The following is a 16,973-nucleotide window of genomic DNA, read 5'->3' as shown; positions in this document are numbered from 1 at the left end:
TTCAGGCAATCTTCTGTCTGCAACTTCTCAAGTACTAGGATTACAGATACATATCACAACACCCAGACCCAGGCTTTTTATTTTATTCAGATAGATTCCCATATAGACAAGGCTGGCTTCAAACTCCCTTTGTAGCTAAGGATGGCCATGAACTCCTGATCTATCTGCCTTTACCTCCTAAGTACTGGCACTGCAGATGGGTACCACCGTGCATGGTTTATGATGTGGTGCTCAAGTTAGAGCCCAGGACTGTGTGCATGCTAAGCAACCAGAAACAGCCTACCGATCCAGGTCTAGCCCCGGCTCATGCATCACGTTTTCTTTCCTCGTTCCTCTTGCCAGGGTGAGCCAGGGTCCTCTGATGTTAAAATGGTTAACAGTCATATATTAGGTCTGATAAACAGTAAATAGTAAACATTGGCTATTATTATTAATGTCAAGTTCCTCTGGGAGAACTCCTATTCATCACTTGAACCCCCATTTGGTTCCATCATACATTCCACACGGACTGAGCTTTTAAAATGAGAGGGATTTGATTCTGTGGTTATTTCAGTTCCCAGTCAGAAGGCACAGTAGAGCAGCGGGCTACCCCTGTGGTCCTTTCAGCATCCAGCTGTTTTTTGCTTTTGTTTTTGTTTTTTTTTGTTTTTTTTTTTTCTCCCTCAACCTGGGCAGTTCCCAAGCCTGGACCTCAGGCCCGGCCTGTTCGGCTGAGGAGCGTGCAGACGCAAGCTGTGTCGATCCGAATCCAGCGCCAGCCCACGCGGCCCTGGGAGTCTGCAGTCAACGCCCGCACATAGGACTGCTTAGCCTTGCATTCTGAGAGCCAGTGCCTCCGATCCACGCCGCGACAACCCCCTCCGCCCACACCTGGGCCACCTTCCCCAGCGCTTTCGGCCTTGCAGCGCGTCTCGAAGAAGTACTGACGCAGGGGACTGCCACCTGCCGCAGGCACCTCGCCCAGCACCTCCACCTCGCGCCCACGCAAGTCCACAGCTGTCCGCCGGTCGGTCACCCAGCCACTCACTGCGTCGCACACTGCCAGCTCACCCCGGCGGCTTGCAGGTGCCGTCGTCTCACTCACCCCGCGCCGGCTGCGGTTGGCTGGGGCTCCTGCCGGCTCCCCATAGGCCCCGGCCTCCAGCAGGAAGAGGAGAGGGGGCCCGGCAGGGGCGCCCCTTGACAGAGCCACTCGGGGAGACAAGAGGTCCCACTCAGGGGCCAGAAATGGTGGCAGGGTGGAGGATGGGGGTTGGGGCTCCATGGGGACGCTGGGGAAGAGGAAAAGGAAAAGAAGGAGCGAGCAGGAGTGGCGAGGGAGCATGGCTTGCACACCTGAAGATGGAGAGACTGTTGTTAGAGGAGAAGGAAGACACCTGAGTAATGGGACCCCTCCTCCTGCCCCACCCGAGGGTAAATGTCAGCTTGGCAGACTACGGGAGGGCCTTAGGGGTACCTCATGCTCTGGAACTCATGGAGTGCTTAACGTTTAGGTTAGTAATAAGCATTCAGTTAATGGAATAGGCAAAACTGGGTGTGGTAATGCACCCCTCAGCAACCAGGAGGCAGAGGCAGGAAGATGGCCACAAGTTTGAGGCCTGTCCCCTTTGCATGAGTTCCATGCCAGCCAGGGCTGTACAGTCAAACACAAGGAGAAATGCTTTCTGCCGGGTCACACAGAAGCGGCATGGGTAAGATCTGAAGTCTGAGCATTGTCACTTGTCCCTCGTGTTCCTATAACCTGGAGGAGCCCTCGAATCCTGCCGTTTTCATGGCCTTGACTTCCCTGCGTGTGAGACTGACTTGGCTGCTGGGAGAGAGGTGGCGAGACTAGAACATTCTAGAAGCTGGCCCAGGACTGGAAAGCAGCCGGTGAATGAATACCAGACCTGTCAACAGCACCTCCACGGCCTCACTCTGGGGATGGGGGCCCCCAGGCTGTGTGGGGCCCCTGTGTAGGATACAGGTAGTCTCCTCCCTGACATCTCAGGAGAGGAAGGGGGCACCCACCTGTGGGAGAAAGGAAAGCAGTTATATAGGTAGATGGGGGAAGGGCGCGACCTCTCCATAAAAAGCCACCCTATCCAGAGTCTTTCAAAACCTAGGGTACCTTGGAGTAGAGGCCCCGCCCACCTCCAGAGGGCCCCTCCTCCCTCCCTGTGCAGGTGACAGTTTTGGAGGGATGGGAAGCAGATGGGGGGAGCAGAGAGGAGGGGCAGGTGAGGCAACTGGAAGAGATTACATCCCCTCCTCCCGTTCCTCCACTAAACGCAGCGGGGGTGGGGCTGGCCTGGACACCCGGGTCCCCGCCGGCCCACGCTCTGGGTCCCTGAGGCTGCTTCCTGGAATGTTCGCTCCTCGCAGGACAGGCCAGGGCCCGCCCAAGACTCCGACTGCGCATACCTGGAGTGTCTGGCTGGCCAGGCTCCGAGGTGGGGGAATGGGAAGTGTTGAGTGTGATCAGGGGCAGAGGTTTACCAAACCACTACAGGGAGCACCGGTGCCCGCTCCCTCCTCCCTCAGACTGTGTCCAGGTCCACAGCTGTCTCCTTCCTCAGACCCAGGGGCCCAAGGCTCCTGAACCATCCTCCCTCAGGGAAGGTGACCTGGTTCCCCAGATGCCTCCTCCTGCAGACTAAGTTTCTTGGACTCCAGACGCCTCCTCCCTCAGACCCAAAAATTGTAGGGTTGTGGCCCCTCCTCCAAGGTGTTCATAAATGGAGATTCCCTGCTTCCACATCCAGGAAAATTGGGCTGGGGATCCCTACTCCTGAGTCGGTTGGAAGGGGATCCGCTCCACCTCTGGGAGACTTCCGTCCTGCCTCAGTTTCCTCCGCCAAACCCCGCCCCTGTCGGCCCCGCCCCCGTCCCTCCCTACCCGGGGGCCGGGCGACCGGGACCGTGGAATGTGCCAGAGGAGGCGCGGAGCTCTTACCTGGGGCGCCCTTCTCTGCTCCCCGGCTGCCCCTGGCGCCGCTGCGGCTCCTCCTCCGGCTCGCTGGCGGCTCGGACGCCCGCTGCTCGCCGGCTGCTCGCCGTTTGCGCTGGGGAGGGCCTGGGTCTGGGAGGAGGCGGGGCGGCGCCCGACGGCGGAGGAGGGGCGGCGGATCCCGCCTAGCACGCGCGGGCCGGCACCTCGGAAGCCTGGCCTTGGCCACTTCAGCTCTAGAAGTCTAGGCTGCAACCCTCCTCCATCAGACACTGGGGTCCACACCCCGCCACTCTTCCCTCAGACTTAGGGGTCCAGGCTCCCCTTAGACCCAGTGTTCAGAAGCTCAGCCCTTCCATTCAAACCCGGACTCAGGCCTGAGATTGCTATGGTGTCTAGTGCAGGTTCCCACCCTCCGCTCCTGTCTCCCCTCCTGGGTCTCCCAGCCAGACATTAGCCAGCTGGGCTTGTGCAGTGATAAGGCCCAATGCCTGGAGACAGTGACTGTCCGGGCTCCCCCACATAGTCTTCTATCCTGGAATTTCTTGGCCGGGGACCAGGAAGTATTGAAGTGGATAAGAAAACTTCAAGGTAATTAGAGTGAGGAGACCATGATGGGCTTTCAGAACTGTGACCTGCCTAGCGAAACAGCCAGCTGTGACCATAAGACACAGGGGTTCAAAAACCCAGCCAGAGAGACAGAGAGACAGGAAGAAAACACCCCAAGGAGTGGACCTCAGAAAGAAAGGCAGGATGCTGGAGAGACCTCAAGCAGGGTGTCTCTGCAGCAGACGGGCTCTTGGGTGGCAGGGCCCTTTGCTCTGCCATGCCCCTACTCTGGGACTCTAGTTCCCCTACCCCTGAGCTATATTTAGGAGGAAAGCTGACACTTGCCTTTGGGGGGGTCACCCAGCACCCATCGCCCCAACCTAAATATAGCATGGCAAAGTAGCAGGAAGGGTGTCCCCAGATTAGGGTGTTCCCCTCAAGGTGCCATCCCAGCCATGCATGGTGACTCAGACCCCACTCAGGTTGTTTACTGGATGAGACACTTCCTAGTCTGGGTGTCCATTTGGGTCACCTCTCTGACCTTTCATTCTTTCCTGACCTGGCCCATTCCTACCAAGGGATTCCAACTCTGGACATCAAGGGAGAAGTCTACAGAGAAGGAAATTCTGTCTCTTGTCTTGATCTTTTATTCATTCTCTCTCTCTCTCTCTCTCTCTCTCTCTCTCTCTCTCTCTCTCTCTCTCTCCCTTCCTCTTTCCCCTCCCCCATCCCCTCTCCTGGTCTCCCTGCTCTCTGGGCATCTGTCATCTCTCCAGGGCATGCTTCCTCCTCTGCCCCAGCACCTCTTCCCTGTATTCTGTGATAGAGTCTGTGTCCTACATCTGTCTTTGGTCCCTGGGCAGATCTGTCTCCAATTCTGTGACAGTGGGTCTGTTGGAGTGAAGGGCCCACCCTGAGATTCTGTCATGTCTATCACTGTCACACCCTTGCTACCATCTCTCCTTCCTCTCCCCTCACGTCCTTTCCCTGATGGCTTACGGCTTAGATGGTTCAGAGGTGCCAAACCCTCCTGGCAGCCCCTCTAAGATGCTTCACCCTCAAGCCTTAAGCAAGAGTTCATATGACTAAAGTAGATGATATCGTTATCAAGAATAACTCAACACTAGGCACCGGTAAACAGGTTTTAATAAGTGAATGCCAGTCAAATACCTTGAACTCTTATTAGTGGTTGTAACCTCTCCTGCTCCCCAAAATGTCTCTCAGTCCCAGAAAACGGCAAAAATGTTTCCCTGGAGCTTAGGGTGATACTGTTCCCTCCAATATCAGCTTCCTCCTCTAGAAGAGGCAGGGTCTTTCCAGACATGGTGACCCCCCCACAGCTTTAATCCCAGCACACAGGAGGCAGAAACAGGAGGAGCTCTGTGAATTCAAGGCCAGCCTGGTGTACAGAGTGAGTTCCAGGACAGCCAATATTACATAGAGGGGCCCTGTTTCAAAGGATGGAAACAAAAGACACAGGATCAGTGGCCTCGGGCAATACCTGCACACCAGAAGTTGTGGGGGTGTCACAGGTAGGCCACCTGACACCAGCCCTGGTCCTATGACGTGCTGGGTGACCTTGGGGGAAGCTGAAGCACTTTACAGCCTTGGGTTTCTGTCCTAGGAAACACTGAGCAGCTCCAGGAGTGTGGTGACCTTCCTTGGCTGTGAGGGATGCTGACGCCACGCCTTAGAGTCTGTTATGATTCACAGGATGGCCCTTGGGGCTCCAGGTCTCCCCACCCCCATCATGCATCTCTTCCTCTTTCTGCATGTCTAACATCCATCACTGGTTGTCCATCTTCATTATTGATTTCTTTCTCCTCTCTGTCTCTCCCTCCTTCCCTCTCTTTCTAGATCTCTGTCCCCTGCCACATCTTTTCCAAGTACCGACTCTTCCCCTACTGTGTTTTCCTTCCTTATGGCTCCAGCCTCTGAATCTCTGTACTACAGCATGAGACAACATAGAAGTGGGTCCCCCATGAGCAAAGTAAGAAGACTACTAGTTCCCACAGTCTGTCCAGGTGTTTGGGGCAGAGGGAGCCCAGGGAGACAGCAACGACCACCTGTACAGTGCATATCTCTAAGCAAGCTTGTTCAGTGGGCCACATCCACGTGCCGTGCTTGCTCCCTTGCAGTTAGCTTTATCTGTGCTGTGGCCCTTGGATCCTGATGCTAACTACTTAAAATGGCCCTACAGCCCTACGGCCCTCACATACAATCAAATTCAACCAACATTTCCACAGGACTCATAGTGACATGAGTCAGCATGGTCCCACGAGACCAAAGAAGTCATCAGACTCAACTATAAGGAGACTCATGTGGTCACACATCTCAGCTTTGCACGGCCCTAGAACGGTTCCAGCCCTATAACCCTGTACAACACAGAGAACTGTGGCTTGGGTCTCTGTCCCTCTCTCCGAGTCTCTGCCTCCTTCTATCTAACCCAGAGTGATCGAATTCTGTCTGCAAGACTCCAGAGTCCACAGAATCTAAAGTAACTTGAGTCCTAGGAGAAACACAAACAGGAATCCATACAATCTGCTATGTATCTCCACATAACTTCTCTGTGTGACCGTGTAGCCACAGGCTCACTCTTTTGTTGTTGTTGTTGTTTTGTTTTTTGTCTTTTTTTCGAGACAGGGTTTCTCTGTGTAGCCCTGGCTGTCCTGGAACTCACTCTGTAGACCAGGCTGGCCTTGAACTCAGAAATCCGCCTGCCTCTGCCTCCCAAGTGCTGGGATTAAAGGCATGCGCCACCACTGCCTGGTGCTCCTCACCTACAGGAGCCAACTTGGCCCAAAAGGACTCGAAGCTCCATAACTACTTCTCATACACTTGAACGAGACCACACTTGCCCCCAGTGGGACCCCACAGACACCTAGAAAACTCACAATATATGAGCAAGCCTCTTACAGTGCTACCCATAGGGCCCTTGGGGATTTGTACAACTCTGCAACATTGCACAACCAATGGGGGAAGCCCTGGATGCAACCCAAATCCTGACCACTCATGTCACATAAGGTCCCCCTAGGAGCTACCATGTGACATGCCTTTAGATTCAGGTTCTGTACCCTTTCATTACCACCTTAGTCCTTAACGCAGCACCTGACCCTGCCTTCCCTCTTCCCTCCCACCCCACTGCTTCCTGGAGACCCCAGCCATCCCTTACACCTCAGTCACCATGTGTTTTCCAGCAGGAGGCCAGAGTGGTGGGAGGAGTTCAGGCACCTCAGAGTCCACCAGCCCCCCATTAGCCTTGCCCTCCAGAGTACCGCAGGGCTGTGTGTCCACATGGCTGTACATCCCTGCCTCCTCACCCTCTGTCTCCCGGTGGTAAAAGTAGCTAAAGTTAGAGACAATGACAGGCACAGGCAGAGAGATGGTGAGCACGCCGGCAATGGCACACAGAGAGCCCACGATTTTGCCACCCACAGTGACAGGTGCCATGTCCCCATAGCCGACCGTGGTCATAGTGACCACTGCCCACCAAAAGGACTCCGGGATGCTGGTGAAATGGGTGTCTTCCCGGTCCACTTCAGCAAAGTAGACTGCACTGGAAAAAAGGACCACGCCAATGAAGAGGAAGAAGATGAGGAGACCTAGCTCACGCATAGAAGCCCGCAGTGTCTGACCCAAGATCTGTAGGCCCTTTGAATGCCTGGATAGCTTGAAGATGCGGAAAACACGTACCAATCGGATGACCCTTAGGATGGCCAGGGACATAGCTGGCTGGCCCACACCCCGCTGCCGTGCTAACTCCGTGCCTAGGGCCACAAAGTAAGGCAGGATGGCCACGAAGTCAATAAGGTTCATCACATTCTTGAAAAATACAGCCTTGCTTGGGCAGGCTGCCAGACGCACCAGCAGCTCAAAGGAGAACCAGCAGATACACAGGGTCTCCACCACAAAGAATGGATCGTTGAAGGGCTGTCGGAGAGGAGTTCCTGGCACGGGACTGGAGCCATTCGGTCGAGCAAGGAACTGCAGAGGGGACAGAAAGGGGTCAGGGAGCCAGGCTGACACCTCTAGTCATTGTTTCAATATGACAGTAGCAGTATTAGTGTTCCTGAGGGGTTATCTCACTGTCCTACACAACTCAAGACCCCAGCGACTGACTGCCTTTGGAGAGCTGAATGTCTGGTCTTCAGACCTGTGTGCAGAAAAGGTGGTGTCTCCTGGGCCTGGGACACAAGTCTGTCATTCCACTCAGGAGCCTGAGGCAGGACAAGTCATTTCAAGGCAGATCTGGACAACTAATGAGACAGTCTCAAAATACAAAGTGAAAAGAAGGTTGGGGGTGGAGTTCATTGGCAAAGATCCTGCCTGGAGCCCCTCTGTGAGGGGCTCAGGGTGTGGCTCAAAGGGTAGAGTCCTGTTCTGAAGGTCCCAGAGAGGGGGGCTGGGGTGTGACTCAGTGATAGCAGTTTCTAACTAGATTCCCCCAAGGAGGTGTGGTGGTGTGGTTCAAAGGTAGCACTCCTATCTACCATCAGCCAGTGAAGGTCTGCAGGCTTGGATCTGTGGTGGACTGTTTGCCTGATGCCCTGGGTTGTATCACAGTACCTCAGAGATTAAAACAGGGTCAATTGTTGTGGTTGTCACCTTCAACACCAGCACTCAGAAGGCAGAGCAGTTGGATCTCTGTGAGTTTAAGTCTAGTCTTGGTCTACATAGCAAGTCTGGGCCACCCTGGGCTACATAGTCAGACCTGTTTATCTTTTCACATGTGTATAATTAAAAAAAAAAAAATGGATGTAGCCAAAATACAGTCCCGCTCTTTCGCTAGTGGAAACCCCTGATCTCATGGGTGATCAGGAAGATCGAAGCTCCAAGGGCGGGGGGGGGAGGGGGGGTCCTGCTCTGGTTCTGCCTTCCTCATGCTCTTCCCTGCTGCCTTCAGCCCAGACCAGACAGTAGGTAACAGTTCCGAATGGTTAAAGTTTTTGCTGTATGGCCCTCAGCTCCACGCCCCTGTCTGATTCTGTGCAAACTCCTGTTGCTACCTCTGCCCTCAGTCCTAACCTCAACCTACCATGTTCCAGTTTCCTGACAGCCCTGCCTGACCATCTATCTTTCCTAGTTCTCTGCCAGATGCACTGACACTGCAGTCTGTTTGTGTCTTTGGCCTCACACGTTCAGTTCTCACAGCTAAGGATGGAACTCAGGGCCTTGCATATGTTTGGCAAGTTGCTCCCTATTGATCCACATCTCAAGCCTCACTGGGGATTCATTCATTCATTCATTCATTCTTCTTCTTTGGTCTTCTTTTTCTTTCTTTTCTCTCTCTCTCTCTCTCTTTTTTTTTGTTTTTGTTTTTTGTTTGTTTTGTTTTTCAAGACAGAGTTTCTCTGTGTAGCCCTGGCTGTCCTGGAACTCACTCTGTAGACCAGGCTGACCTCGAACTCAGAAATCTGCCTGCCTCTGCCTCCCAAGTGCTGGGATTAAAGGCGTGCGCCACCACTGCCCGGCTTTCTTCTTTTTAGAACTTATTTTATGTGAATGGATGGTTTGCCTACACATACACATACACATACACATACACATACACATACACATACACATACACACACACACACACACACACACACACATACACATACACACACACACACACACACACACACACATACACACACACACACACATACACATACACACACACACACACACACATACACATACACACACACACACACACACACACACACACATACACATACACACACACACACACACACATACACATACACATATATGCACCATGTGTGTGCCTTGGTGTTCGTTCAAGGCGGCCAGAAGAGGGCATTGGATCCCCTGGAACTGGAGTTACATACAGATGTTATGAGCCATTCTGTGGGTGCTGGGAATTGAACCTAGGTCAGCTGGGAGAGCAGTCTCTTTATTGCGTAGCCATCTCTCCAGGTCTCTCCCTCACTATAGAGGAGTTCTGAACCACATAACCCCCAAGTCACTTTGTGATTCAATGCAGATGATCTACCACTGAGACAGGCACCTGGGGAATTCTGGACAGGATGTCTACCTCTAAGGCAAATCCTCAAGTCACTGGCTGTTTCGAGGCCGACTGTCTCGTACAGTAACCCAGACCGTACAGTAACTTCAGCCCGTGGCGATCGTTCTGTCTGGACCTCCTTGCTAGGATTCACATATGAAGCACCCTGCTTAGAGCTTAGATCTTTGATTTTTTTTTTTTTTTTTTTTTTTTTAAGAGCTTTCATCCTCCTGCCCCTTGCCACACCTTCCGACTGACCAGGTCTTCCAAGGCCCCGCCCTGGCCCTCCCCAAATCCCCGCCCCTCACCGGGCCAGTAGCAGCCGCTACCGGTGCGAGCCCCGGGTCATAGCGGTCCTCGCGGAAGTCTGGCAGCGTCTCGAGGCAAAAGACCACGATGGAGACCAGGATGACGAGCACGGAGACCACTGCGAGCACGCGCGCAGCCTGCGAGCTCTCGGGGAATTCGAAGAGCAGCCAGAGCTGGCGCGCAAAGGCGCGGCGGGGCAGTGGCCGCTCGGGCGGCACCGCACAGCCCTCGTCCTCTCGCAGCCGCGCCAGCGCCGCCGCGCCCAGCCCGTAGAAGGACACCTCCTCCAGGAAGACGTCGAGGGGCACGTGCGCCGGCCGTCTCAGCCGGCCACCGGACTGATAGTAATAGAGCACCGCATCAAAGCTGGGCCGGTGTCGGTCGAAGAAATACTCGCGGCGCGCGCCGTCGTAGAAGCGGCTGCGGCGCACCGGGTCCCCCAGCAGCGTGTCCGGGAAGCGGCCCAGCGTGCGCGCGCGGGTCTCGAAGCGCAACCCGGCCACATTGAGCACCAGACGCTCGCAGCAGCCGCAGGGCGGCGGGCACCGCGGCTCCATGGCGCGGACAGCCCGGGCGACCGGTGAACGGACGTGTGGCCCCGACGCCGCAGCCACCCCAGCCGGGTGTCCGGTGTCCGAGCGTAAAAATAGCCTGGAAAGTCCGGCCAGGGCGCGGGGGAGGGGGCCGCGTTACCCCGCGGGACGCGGGGCGCCCTCTGCCGTTCCCACACTTGCCCTTCCCCACTGCCACCCGGGGCGCTTTTCCGTGGATCTCATGAACTTGCCCTTGTAGTCATCTATTTTATTTGTTTGGCTTTTGGTTTCATGACACGAGGTCTTATGTAGCCCAAAGTGGCCTAGAACTCTGTATAGTTGAAATGACCTTGAATTTGTGATCCTCCTGCCTCCACCTCCCAAATGCTGGGATTGCAGGCATATGGGATCATGGCTGTTTATTTGTTTGTTTGTTATTTAGACAGTCTTCTCAGCCTGTCATTTAAGCTGCCCGCGAACTTGTGGCGATCCTCTGCCTCGTCCTTCAGTTTGCCGGGGTGACAGTCATGAGCCACCTGCACCATCTGTTTTCCTCTTCCATTTCCAGTCTTTCTGTGTCTAGTCCGTCCTCCTGGGGGGATGTACCCGCTTAACCACTTGTCGCCACATCTGTCTCTCTGTTGGGAGCCTCTGTATCTCTCTGCCTCTTTTTTTTTTTTTTCCCCCAGACACTGTGTTTGGGTATGTATCTCAGACTGGCTCAATATTGCAGTACTCTTGCTTCTGCCTCCCAATTGCTGGGATGACAGATGTGTACCACCACATCTGGATTTGTTGCTGGCTTTATTTCTCTCCAAGTATCTTTCAATGAACGAACGTCTTTTTATGTGTCTGGCGTCATGTGTTTATTCCTCTCCTAAGGAGTTCTGCAGCGGCCCTGGTGCTTTCCGAATTCTTGGAGCCTCTTTTGCAACTGTGAACTGTTGCCTCTGTGCGCTGGATCCCTGGCCATTAAGAGCTCCTGAGTTTGAACTTAGAATTTCTGTTCGTGTTTTGAGATTAATAAAGCCTAAGCTGAAGCCAAGAATGGCGCCAAAGGAGGCAGAACTTGCCTGGAAGGGTCTAGAGTCGGCCTGGGAGATGCGCAGGGTCACTGTCGGGAGCCGAAGGGCAGACAGAAGATGGCTTTCCAGCCACCGGTGTCTAATGACACTAGGTAAAAAAAATAGTCCCTTCTTATGCGGTAGGGTGTTAGTAAAGGACATTGATAGCTAGTCACTTTCGGGGAAAGGGATCCCGGGCGCCCTCTGCTGGTCGGATGGAGACCTGCACCAAGAGGTTTCCCTGCTAAACCTGGCCTTTCCCTTCCCAGCTTTATCTTTCTGGGACTTACTGAGATCCTCCTGCCTCTGCCCTCCCCACCCTCTCACTCCAAAAAGTTAGTTATGAGACCATGTGTTGTGTCACATGTCTTTAATTCCAATACTCTGGAGGCAGAGGCAAGCCATCCTGTGGGTTTGAGGCCAGCCTGGTCTACACATAACTTTCCAGGCCAGTCAGGGCTACACAGTGGGATCTTGTCTTTTTGTTTTGTTGTTTTTTATTTTTTTCAAGAAAGTTTTTTTTTTTTTTTTCTGTGTAGGCCTGGCTGGTGAGACCATGTCTTTAAAAAGTCTGGTCATGGAGACCCTGATAGGAGGATCCCTGGACTTACTGGACAGCCAGTCTTTAAGTAACAATGTGGAAAGTGATAGAGACATTCAGTGACTACCTGACTAAAGGAGAGCCCTGCTGTCCAGCTACTTCTCCAGATCTTTTTGTTTGTTTGTTTGTTTCTCATTTTTATTTTGAGACAAATCTTTGCTAAGTTGCCAGGATGATTTTGAAACCATTTTTGTAGCCCAGATGAGCTTTGAACACGCAACCTTCTGGTTTCGGCCTGAAGAGTGGCTGGAATAATAGCCTGCATCTCAGGGTTTAACTCCTTCCCTGTGTGTCTTTTACATATGTGTGTGTGTGTGTGTGTGTGTGTGTGTGTGTGTGTACACATATACATAATTGATGGGTGTTCTATGTGTATGTGTTTCTGTGTTGGATCTTTGGAACTGGAGTTACAGACAGGTGTAAGTTGCTATATGGAATTGAACTCTGGATCCTCTGGAAAAGCCAATGGTTTGGGTTTTGTTTCCCCCAAAGATTTACTTATTATGCCTGCAGGCCAGAAGAGGGCGCTAGATCTCATTATAGTAGTCAAGAGCTACCACATGGGTTGCCCAGGACCTCTGGAAGAGTAGCCACTGCTCTCAACCACTGAGCCATCTCTCCAGCCCCCTCCCCTGGTCTTTACTTGCCACCACTTGAAGGTGCTATGTGTCAACCCCACCCTAGGGAATTCTCTATAGATACATTGGGGGGAGGGGAGGCAAAAATGACATTAAAACACTTCACTGTACTGAAGCCATGTTACCGTTTGTCCTGATACCCTTCTTCTCAAAAGTTAGATCTTATTCTGCCCAGCATGTGCCCTTCCACCTTCCTGTAGCACTCACGCATGGTTGGTTTATAGGCCTGAATGAAAATGGCTCCCATAGGGGCTGAAGAGATGGTTCAGTGGTTAAGAGCACTGACTGCTCTTTCAGAGGTCCTGAGTTCAATTCCCGGCAACCACATGATGGCTCACAACCATCTGTAATGGGATCTGATGCCCTCTTCTGGTGTGTCTGAAGACAGCTACAGTGTACTCATATACATAAAATAAATAAATCTTTAAAAGGGAAACGAAAAAAAAGAAAATGGCTCCCATAGACTCATGTGGCCTTGTTGGAGTGGGTGTGGCCTTGTTGGAAGAAGTAAGTATGTCAGGGGAGGGGGGCACTCTGAAGTTTCAGAGGCTCAAGCCAGACCTAAGGGGTCACTGTCTCTTCCTGCTGCCTGAGGATACAGCTGTGGTACTCTTGGGTACCTCTCTAGCACCATGTCTGCTTGCACGCTGCCATGCTTCCCACCATAATAGTGGACTAAACCTCTGACACTGTAAGCCAGCCCCAATTACATGCTTGCCTTTATAAGAGTTGCAGTGGCCATGTGTCTCTTGATAGCCATAGAACAGCTGGGATCCTTGCTCCTACTTCTGTGTCTACAGTAAAGGAGCAGGAGATACAAAGAAGTCCATATCCTAATCACTGGGACCTTAGACTATTGCTTCTTGTGGCAAACAGACTATGAAAGGCTTAAGTGAAGGCTTTTGAGTTGGGAAGTATTGTTCCTGATTATCTGGAGAGGTAATGGTGTTGACAAGAGAACATCAGGAAGCTGAGTATCTATGCAGCTATATGGTCAAGCGCCTGATCCCCAGCGAGGGATTCCTGGCATGATTATTCAAGATCTTAGATTTCATCTCCAATACACAAAATAAATGATACACAGAGAAACCCTGTCTCAACCCTCCCTTCTCTTCCAAATTGTTTTAAGAGTCAAATGGAGTGATATCAATAATCTATCAGGAAGAAGATAGAAGGATTGAAGCTTTGAGGTCAGTCTGGGTTATATAGAAAGATTCTGCTCCAAAAAACTGAAATAGGGCTGGAGGCGTGGCTCAGAGGCGTGGCTCAGAGGCGTGGCTCAGAGGCGTGGCTCAGAGGCGTGGCTCAGAGGCGTGGCTCAGCAGGTAAGGGTACTTGCTCTTCACGAAGGTTCTATACCCAGTGTTCACTCTGAGCAATTCACAACCACTTATAACTCCAGCTCCAGGGGATTCTACACCCTCTTCTGGCCTCTGCCAGCACCCATTCTTGCACACACAACACACACACACATCCCACACACAGGAGCACATATGCACACATACACCCACTCACATACACTCACTCAAAGTAAATCTCAGAAACCAACAGCTCAGCTCATGAACACCCTTCGTGCAGTTCCACAAATGTTCACACCTCAGTATGCTATGCTTGAATGAAAACAAACACCTGACATTAAACAATCTAGACGCCCAGCTTTTCCACGTTACTGCCCGAGTCTTCTCCCCCTGCCCCCAGCATTAGGATTACAAATACATTCTGCTATACCCTGCTTTTTCATGGTTGCTGGGGATCAGAACTCAGCTCTTGGTGTTTTCTGGGTATAGATACTTTAAGCACTGAGACATTTTGTGCACTGAAGCAAAGGCTCCTTGGGGTTGTCTAGGCTGAAGATGTTGGCCAACTTTTAATCCATCTTTTCAGTCCTAGGATTACATGCATGCCCTACACTGTTAAACTGTCAGTTTAACAGGCATCTTAACATGTTGGAATCTAGAGCCCCTTCCCACACTCAGCTCCTGTCTCCAAGGTTTCCCTGTCTGGGTCAAGAGCTCTGTCAATCATCTAGTGGCTTCAGATACAGAGGAGGAGCTAAACTTATTACAGACGGAAGATGAGTTACATTTAAAAATATTTAAACTTATTTTAAAATGTTTTTTTAATTAAAATTGATTTGTATTATTTCATGTGTAGGTGTTTTGCATGTCTGGGTACAACACGCATGCCTGGTACTCACTGAACCCTTGGATCTGTTGTTACAGGTGGTTGTAAGCCCCCAGTGTTTTCTGAAAATCGAACCCAGGACTTCTGTGAGAGCAGCCAGAGCTCTTAGCTACTGAGCGATCTTTCCAGCTCCTTGTTCTGTTTTTGGAGTTTTGTTTTGCTTTTAAGACAGGATATGGAGGAGTTGGGGATTTAGCTAAGTGGTAGAGCACTTGCCTGGCAAGCATAAGGCCCTGGGTTCAGTCCTCAGCTCTGGGAAAAAAAAAAAAAATCCAGGATATGGACTGGAGAGATGGCTCAGAGGTTAAGAGCATTGACTGCTCTTCTAGAGGTCCTGAGTTCAATTCCCAGCAACCACATGGTGGCTCACAACCATCTGTAATGGGATCCAATGCCCTCTTCTGGTGTGTGTGAAATCAGCAACAGTGTACTCATATAATAAGATAAATAAATAAATCTTAAAAAAAAAAAAAAAAAAAAAACAAAACACTCCGGGCAGTGGTGGTGCACGCCTTTCACCCCAGCACTTAGGAGGCAGAGGCAGGCAGATTTCTGAGTTCGAGGCCAGCCTGGTCTACAAAGTGAGTTCCAGGACAGCCAAGGCTACACAGAGAAACCCTGTCTAGAAAAACCAAAAAAAAAAAAAAAAAATAATAATAATAAATAAATAAATAAATAAAGGATGAACTGCCATGGCAATTTGCTCTCTGATAGTCAAGAAAAACCTATATCAGGCTGGAAAGTGGTCAAAATCAGTTGCTGCTTGGGACCCTTGTGCTCCTACTGGGTTGCCTTGTCCAGCCTTAATATAAGAAGAGGTGCCTAATCTTTTTTAAAATTATTTATTTTATGTATATAAGTACACTGTAGCTGTTTTCAGACATACCAGAAAGGGCATCAGACACCAATACAGATGTGTGGCTGCTGGGAGTTGAACTCAGGACCTCTGGAAGAGCAGTTAGTGCTCTTAACCACTGAGTCATCTCTTCAGTTTGAGAGGTGCTGTAGTGCCAGGGAAATGTTAGTGATCCCCCCAAAAACAGACAGGAGGATGCAATTCACATCAGGGCCTTTATTCTATTTAAGATAGCTTGTCCCCCTCTCCCCATCACACAGAACAGTTTTGGAACATCTATTAGGGCAAGGCTTTATAGTAAGCAGCAAGTGGGGGGGGGCGCAGGGATAAGGGTTAAAGCATCTAATTGGAAAGCTACTGTGGACTTTAACATAATTGGCTGGTGCTGGGAGTCATATCATAAACTTAATTTCTGCTCCCCTCTGCATTGGTGGTTGTTAGGTAGGTGGCAGGCTTGTAACCTGGGTGTGCAGGTTTGTTGGAATAACCTAGAGATGCTGGTCTTGTTGAGGGTGTAACCTGGAGATGCTGGTCTTGTTGCAGATTAGCCTGGAGACTGGAGCTAGGCTCAGGTTTTGTTGTGGGGCAACTTGGAAACTAATGCTAGATACTAGCCTGTTAGTTTACCTGAACTCAAATTTAGGTCAAGTTCTCTAAAATGAAATCTGAACTTAAAAGATTTGGTCTCTCAGTGCCTAGTCTTATTGCAACTTGATATGCTGTGTTTGGTTGATATCTCTGGGAGACCTGCCTTTTATGAAGGGAAACAGGAGGAGTGGGAGAGGAAGGAGAAGGTGAGAGGGTGGACTGGGAGGAGAGGAGGGAGGGGAAACTACGGTTAGGATGTAATATATAAGAGAGTAAATTAATAAAGGAACCTAGCATGTTGGCACATGCCTTTAATCCCAGCACTGGGAAGGTAGATATCTGTGAGTTCAAGGACAGTCTCATTTATAGAGATAGTTCCAGGACTGCCAGAGCTACAGGCAGAGAAATCCTGTCTCAAAAAAACACCAAAACAAAATAAACAAACCACACCCCCAGCCCCAAAAGTAAGTGAATAAAAATAAACAAATAAACGAAAGGTCCTGAAAAGGTCCCTACCACTTATATGAACTGGGAATGGGAGTGTATGTCAGTAACCTCATCACTTGGAGGGAAGTAGGAGGGCCAGAAGTTCAAGGTCGTCCTGTTGTGTTTTATAAAAATCAAGAAAGAAGGAAGATGTTTGGTGGATGTGCAGTCAGGTGTGGGGAAGGGGGTGCCTCTGCTCTTCTGGCCCATGCTGACGCACCCC

The 16,973-nt window shown here is 51.2% G+C and overlaps 2 protein-coding genes across 3 annotated transcripts; both read right to left on the bottom strand.

The window, feature by feature from the left end:
• Positions 1-65: 65 nt before the first annotated feature.
• Ntf4 (neurotrophin 4) lies at positions 66-3,154 on the bottom strand. Of its 2 annotated transcripts, none has more exons than XM_034511586.2 (3): positions 2,936-3,154; positions 1,890-2,010; positions 66-1,335 (listed from the first exon to the last, which is right to left on the bottom strand). In XM_034511586.2, exon 3 carries the CDS (start codon positions 1,322-1,324, stop codon positions 692-694), a length of 633 nt encoding a protein of 210 aa, XP_034367477.1. In that variant the 5' UTR covers positions 1,325-1,335; positions 1,890-2,010; positions 2,936-3,154; the 3' UTR covers positions 66-691. The 2 variants fall into 2 exon arrangements, with proteins under 2 accessions (XP_034367477.1, XP_034367487.1); XM_034511596.2 differs by lacking the exon at positions 2,936-3,154 and adding an exon at positions 2,769-2,865.
• A 1,489-nt stretch (positions 3,155-4,643) lies between these two features.
• On the bottom strand, positions 4,644-10,515 carry Kcna7 (potassium voltage-gated channel subfamily A member 7). Its single transcript, XM_034489552.2, has 2 exons — positions 9,800-10,515; positions 4,644-7,462 (listed from the first exon to the last, which is right to left on the bottom strand). The coding sequence occupies exons 1-2, from the start codon at positions 10,355-10,357 to the stop codon at positions 6,647-6,649; spliced, it is 1,374 nt and encodes a 457-aa protein (XP_034345443.1). The 5' UTR covers positions 10,358-10,515; the 3' UTR covers positions 4,644-6,646.
• Between the last annotated feature and the right edge of the window lie 6,458 nt (positions 10,516-16,973).

Source organism: Arvicanthis niloticus, chromosome 1 (assembly GCF_011762505.2).
Source record: "Arvicanthis niloticus isolate mArvNil1 chromosome 1, mArvNil1.pat.X, whole genome shotgun sequence".
Taxonomy (NCBI): Eukaryota; Metazoa; Chordata; class Mammalia; order Rodentia; family Muridae; genus Arvicanthis; species Arvicanthis niloticus.
The sequence above is the reverse complement of the archived record's forward strand: the minus strand, read 5'-3'. Positions and strand labels throughout refer to the sequence as shown.